This window comes from Drosophila melanogaster, chromosome 3L (assembly GCF_000001215.4).
Source record: "Drosophila melanogaster chromosome 3L".
Lineage (NCBI taxonomy): Eukaryota > Metazoa > Arthropoda > Insecta > Diptera > Drosophilidae > Drosophila > Drosophila melanogaster.
This window is the reverse complement of record NT_037436.4, coordinates 5378598-5385046: the sequence shown is the minus strand read 5'-3', so window position 1 is coordinate 5385046 and position 6449 is coordinate 5378598. Positions and strand designations below refer to the sequence as shown.

At 43.2% G+C, this 6449-nt stretch overlaps 1 protein-coding gene across 1 annotated transcript; it reads left to right on the top strand.

Annotated features, from left to right (window-relative positions):
* Nucleotides 1-2225: 2225 nt before the first annotated feature.
* Ir64a (Ionotropic receptor 64a) lies at nt 2226-6261 on the top strand (the record flags this gene model as incomplete). Its single annotated transcript, NM_139705.1, has 8 exons — nt 2226-2741; nt 3000-3277; nt 3982-4138; nt 4394-5386; nt 5444-5668; nt 5727-5896; nt 5959-6061; nt 6124-6261. The coding sequence occupies 8 exons, from the start codon at nt 2226-2228 to the stop codon at nt 6259-6261; spliced, it is 2580 nt and encodes an 859-aa protein (NP_647962.1).
* Between the last annotated feature and the right edge of the window lie 188 nt (nt 6262-6449).

The window sequence follows — 6449 nt, the reverse complement described above, 5'->3', positions numbered from 1 at the left end:
GGATAAAAGTCGTGGCAAGTTTTAGCCGCCTCACACTTATTAATATTTTCGCTGCTTAAATGTCAGCGAAATTTGTCAACTTCATAGCAATGCTGTAAAAATGCTTCCAGACAGCGAAGGTAAAAGTTTCAGCGATGAAAGTGAAATTGCGCTCATTAAGAAATAGATTGCAAAGTTTCCAATTAAACACTAATTTTTTTAGAACCAATACTTAAAATACTTACTTAAAAATACTTAAAATTGGTTTTTAAATGACCAACACTTTTCTTATACTCCACTTTCATCGATCTCAAAACGCAGTCATCATGAAGCTAAGAGCTTTTGCCTGTTGATTAATGCGACTTGTCATAATATTCACCGATTGTGTGTGCTGTGAATTGCGAATAAGATGCATTGGCATGAGCCATTATCCTTACACTTCTTGCACTGCAATTTCCCGTCCTTAGCTTAGCGATTTGCATGCTGATCTCATTAGCACAAAACAAGTTCATCTGCTGCTCCCAGAGAAGCGAATCGCTGGAAAGTGCATCATTTGCATGCAAATGTCGTCGGTAGGCCACTTCCCACTTCCCACTTTCCACTGCACTCCCTTGCCCTTGGCCACCGAATCCTGGATGGTTGTTCATTTTGCACTTTGGGTCGCCTTTGTTGTGGCTTCTCGTCCTGCAGGACGAAACTTGGCTTTTCAGCAGGGGCACAGGCTCATAAAGCGGAGCCGCACTTGCAACTGCCGTTGACACTTTGGCCAATATTCAGGACACGCAAAAAGAAAACAGAAAAAAACATTTGCTGGGTTTAGAGACTAGCCCGAGGAAAAGAGTGCTTTATGAAAAGTTTCTTTTGGCCGCTTGCAAAACTTCTTGTTTGGCAATTGTCGACCCTGTTGTCGGTTTTATTGCCAAGCAAACGAGGTCTTTACCCACTCATTATGGCTGTTTAGTTGCACTTTTGCTGGGGGCTCGCAAAAGGAAAATAAATGTGCACATTACCTAAATTTCATTTCAGAAATATTGGATCTAAGGGTATTAACTTAAATTTCAAACGGTAGCACAAACGGGCCCAACTATTGACCTAAAGTAAACCGCTTATAAGAAGCACTTGCACAATATCACCCATACGCCCCGTTTGACCAACATCTCAATGCTTTTGGCCAGCTTTTTCCACTGCTGCCACTTAAAGACCAAATAAATAATGCGAAAGGTAGTCGAAGCATCCACAAGTACCGACGACCATTAAAGCAATGCGCTTCAACGCGCTTCCCAAGTTCCCAAGTACAATTAAGGATTTCAACGAACGCCAAAAGCCATACGCCAAAATATATTGTGGCCGGGAAACAATAAAGACAAAAAATGAAATGGAAGTCAACGGAGGAAAAAACCAACCTTTGCAGCTATAAGTAGGGCCAAGAATTGGAAGCCCAAGGCCAAGTTAAGGGAAAAATAAACAAAAATGTAATTTGCGCCACTTAGCAGAGAGCGAATGGACAGTGCCATAAATAATTCCAATTTTTTTTTGTTTTTTTTTCGGTATTACAGCGGTGGTCCAGATAATAAGGAAATGTGACTTTGTTCTGGGTCTCCTCATTTGACCACAAAAATAAAATGTTAAATGAAAAGCCGGCAGGAAAAGCCACGGAAATGAAAGCAAAAGAAAATTCAGAAGTGGCACAAACTAGAGTTGGCAGATGTACGAAGTCAACAGCAGAAGGTAAAGTCAGTTTAATAATCTTAACTAATTTACAATTTATTTTAATTTTTTGGTTTATTATTTTGTGAATAAATAAACGCTGAAATTTGATTCACCGAATATTTTGGGATACATTTACCGCTTTGTTACTTCTATAGGCACGGAAATTCAATTAAGGTAACAAACTGTCCGAATTTATGACATGGGAAGCGTTGGGCCCCAAAGGACGAATGGAGTTTGAGTGCGATTGAGACGCACACTTGGGACGACCCTTATATCCTTTATGCATATTCATTGGCTAACCGGGCGTGGATCATGAATTATGAAATGTAATTGAACGAAATTGAATAATGACGGTGACCGGTGTCAGTTGACAAGAAAAGTGAAATTCCAATGAGCGATTTATGGGCCAATTTCAATTCAATTTTGACAGCCGCAAAATGTCAAAGCCAACGAAATGAATAATTTACACGCAGAGGCGGAGATATATATATATACGGGGGCGTCATTTGCATGTAAACTTATTGTTAGAAATCACAATGCACTGGTGGCTACTCGTATTTTTGCCATTATCCTGCCAAGGATTGCCGGAGCATGAGTTGCTGGAACTGGAGTTGGATTATGGTTTGGCCGAACCGCAGCGCACTTCGCTGCTGCAGAGCAGTCTGATATTGCAATTCTCGCAGGACTATAAGCACATACCCAGGATAACGTACTTCACGTGCCAGAAGCCACATCTACAGACCCCAAACCAAATCCCCAACGCTGCAGAGCATCGTGACGCCTTCGCGGCGAAGAATTTTCAGCTGATTAAGAGTCTCTACGAAAGCGAGCTCTTTGTGCGGATTGTCCTTCTCGATGTCCTGGCCCAGTCGCCAACGAGTGGGCGACCCAACCGACCGGGCAACGGACCAACCGGCGGATTCAGCCAGACGCCCAGCCAGGCGCAGAGCAATTCCGAGTGGCTGGAGGGCGTCCTGCGGATGGAAGCCCTCAGGCAAATTGCGGTCGTGGATCTGGCATGCGGCGCCGTCAGTCGACGATTTCTCGAGTTGGTAAGAAGGGGTATGGAAACTGGGAAAACTGGTAGGAGCTTCTCCACAAGACACTGGAAAAAATTATTAAATGCTTCTGACTTTATTGAGATTTATGAAAAAGTAATTTACAAAATAAAAGAAGCATTGATTTTTTGTCCCCTAATTCGACTGTATACTTAAACCATTTGGTAAGATCAAAAGTATTGAAATTTGTTCCAAGTGCTTGCGTCTAGTTGTAGACTCCTTATTAAGTACTCAAGTACAATCATTTCAAAGGCTTCCGCCAAGATGCTCTACAGCGAGAAGTTTCACTGGCTATTGATAGAGGATTTCGCCTGGCATGGAAGGACGCAGACAGCCGAAGGATCGGGGAAACGTGATGATGGCGAGATGGAGGAAGAAGAGCCGCCCGGGCAGCAAATTCAGGCCACCGACGATGAGGACCTGCCCTCCATCGAGAGCTTCTTGGGGGGCATGAACCTGTATATGAACACCGAACTCACTCTGGCCAAGCGAATGTCCGAGGCAGCCCACTACACTCTGTTCGATGTTTGGTGAGTGATTAACTGGCCTGGTCATCCACTTCAGAATCACCTCAAGCTTCAATCTTAACTTGAATCAAGTTGTCCTCTACCGAAAATACTTTATGCCATATTTGTCTCTTTATTGTTCATTGATGACTGAGCACTTGAAAGGACTTGTTGTATATATTGATTGATATTGATATATTTGCTTGCTTATTTCATTGTACCTTATATTGTTTCTTAAATTTTATTTATTTACACATTCAATGTATTTAATTTGGTGTTTCATTTAGCAATGTGTGGTTAGTTCAAATTAACCTGGCAATTGCGGTTTCGGAGGCATTTAATTATAGTCATTAAATGTATTCTGTATTCTGTTCATTTCGAATACTTGATTATTAGGACATTTTGTAATAAAAAGAAATATTTGCCTATTTAATTATGCAATGGCTACCAACCAGATCAATGTATCTCACATCCCTGTTCAACCATATTGACCTCAAGCACCTCCAAAGCTTCCTTAGCCTGAATAATATCGCCACAGTCAAAGGACAAACTATCATTTCACCAACACTTGACCGCAAAACCATTCATTCCATTCCACTGAAATACCAGAGAGAAGCGTGGCACTTCTGCCTGGTTGCCATCAACACATCAGACATAATTTCCCAACTGTCGACTTCCCGGCTGCTAATTCCCACAACGACTTGCTCCCATTTTGGACCATCGCTTAGGAACCCCGGACTCAACTACGGCGGCCACGTCAATCTGACCGAAATTGGCAGCTTCACGCCGACGGAGGGAATCCAGTTGCATACATGGTTTCGGACCACGTCCACAGTTCGTCGCAGGATGGACATGCAGCACGCCAGGGTGCGATGCATGGTTGTGGTGAGGATTGGGAAATTGGGTGGGATGCGTAGATCCATCATCATGCCGGGGGGTGGTCAGTGGAGCATTCGAGAAAAATGAAGGGGCACCACAGAAATCACATTGGTTTTTGAATCAACTACAAAAGTGTTTGAACTTCGCAAAGAATTGGATGGAAAATATTAGGTAGCATAGACACCTTTACAGGTTTTAGTGCGTATAAAGTACTAGTTTATTACAGTGCAGCAATATTTTCGATATCTGTCCATTTGCCAGGTGACCAACAAGAACATGACAGGCACCCTAATGTACTACCTCACGCACACTATGTCCGGTCACATCGACACGATGAACCGCTTCAACTTCAATCTGCTGATGGCGGTTCGCGACATGTTCAACTGGACGTTCGTCCTGTCCAGGACGACTTCGTGGGGATATGTGAAGAACGGCCGGTTTGATGGCATGATTGGGGCACTCATACGCAACGAGACGGACATTGGCGGAGCACCGATATTCTACTGGCTGGAGCGGCACAAATGGATCGATGTGGCCGGTCGCAGTTGGTCGAGTCGTCCTTGTTTCATCTTTCGACATCCCCGAAGCACGCAAAAGGATCGTATCGTCTTCCTGCAACCTTTTACCAACGATGTTTGGATTTTAATTGTGGGCTGTGGTGTTCTGACGGTATTTATTCTTTGGTTCCTCACCACCATCGAATGGAAACTGGTGCCACACGATGGTTCAGCTTTGATAAAGCCCAAAGGAGGAGCGCCTCCAAGGCATCATTACCAGCAGCAGCAACAGCAGGAGCAAGTGGAAGCACCAGTGCGTCCCATCACTGCCGTTTCGGTGGTGGTCAGTAAGGAAAAAGTTGAAGAGAAACAGGAGGAGTATGAAGATTCCACTCCGATCGATGCCGGAACACTTTGGCAACGCTGCTATCAGAAGCTAAACAAATACATCAAGGATCGAAAGGCCAAGCAGAAGAAAGCGCCGGAAAGAGTGGGCCTATTCCTGGAATCCGTGCTCTTCTTCGTGGGAATTATTTGCCAACAGGGTTTGGGATTCTCTACGAGTTTTGTTTCGGGTCGCTGTATTGTAATCACCAGTTTACTCTTCTCATTTTGCATCTATCAATTCTATTCGGCTAGTATTGTGGGCACTCTTCTCATGGAGAAACCCAAAACCATTAAAACTCTGAGCGATCTGGTGCACAGTTCGTTGAAGGTGGGCATGGAGGATATTCTCTACAATAGGGATTACTTTTTGGTGAGAATATAAATATTTGCATTATGCTTAAAGTCTTCAAATCTTCTTTATTCTTAGCACACTAAAGATCCGGTGTCCATGGAACTGTATGCCAAAAAGATAACCAGTGTGCCTACGACTAAGGAAAACGAGGCCGATGAAGACGAACCAGTGGATCCAAATCCAGTCTCCACAGATCCTGCCAAATCCTATCGGGATATCGTTCACAGCCATGAAACTGGTGCACATGCCAAGGATAATGCTGCGAGCAATTGGTTAGATCCAGAAACGGGTTTACTTAGGGTTAAGCATGAACGTAAGTAATTCGTAAATCATATAAATTAACATTAACATTTTCAAGCATCTAGGTTTTGCCTTTCATGTGGATGTGGCTGCTGCCTACAAGATCATTGCTGAAACCTTTAGTGAACAGGATATTTGCGATCTGACCGAAGTCAGTATGTTTCCGCCACAAAAAACTGTGAGCATAATGCAAAAGAATTCGCCCATGAGGAAGGTGATTTCCTACGGGTGAGTACAGTTTTAGAAAATTAAAAAAAAAAAACAAAAAAAATGAGTCAAAATCCTTGTAGATTAAGACGTGTCACCGAAACAGGAATACTGACATATCACTTTAATGTCTGGCACTCGAGGAAACCGCCTTGTGTGAAGAAAATCGAGACCTCCGACCTGCATGTGAGTTCGAAGGAGTGGCGTAAACGCCCCTTTTCAACTTTTTAAGCCACCTTGATTCCCAGGTTGACATGGATACCGTGAGTTCGGCCCTGTTGATACTACTTTTCAGCTACGCCATCACCCTTATGATACTGGGCACTGAGATTTTATACTCCAAATGGCATAATCGAATTCAATTAAAGTGGGTGGGCGCAACTTGAAAGTGATTTAATAAAATGCAAACTCAAAGAGTTTGAGCTCTGACACTTGAGCTCAACTGGAATTAATTGCCGTGGATGAAGTTTTCAGTTCATTTTGAATGCCCGCTTTCCGATTCATTAGCTTGCCACAAAGGGAAAATTCGATTTTCGCAGGTAAAAGGTAAAAGTTTAATTAAATTAACTTGGCT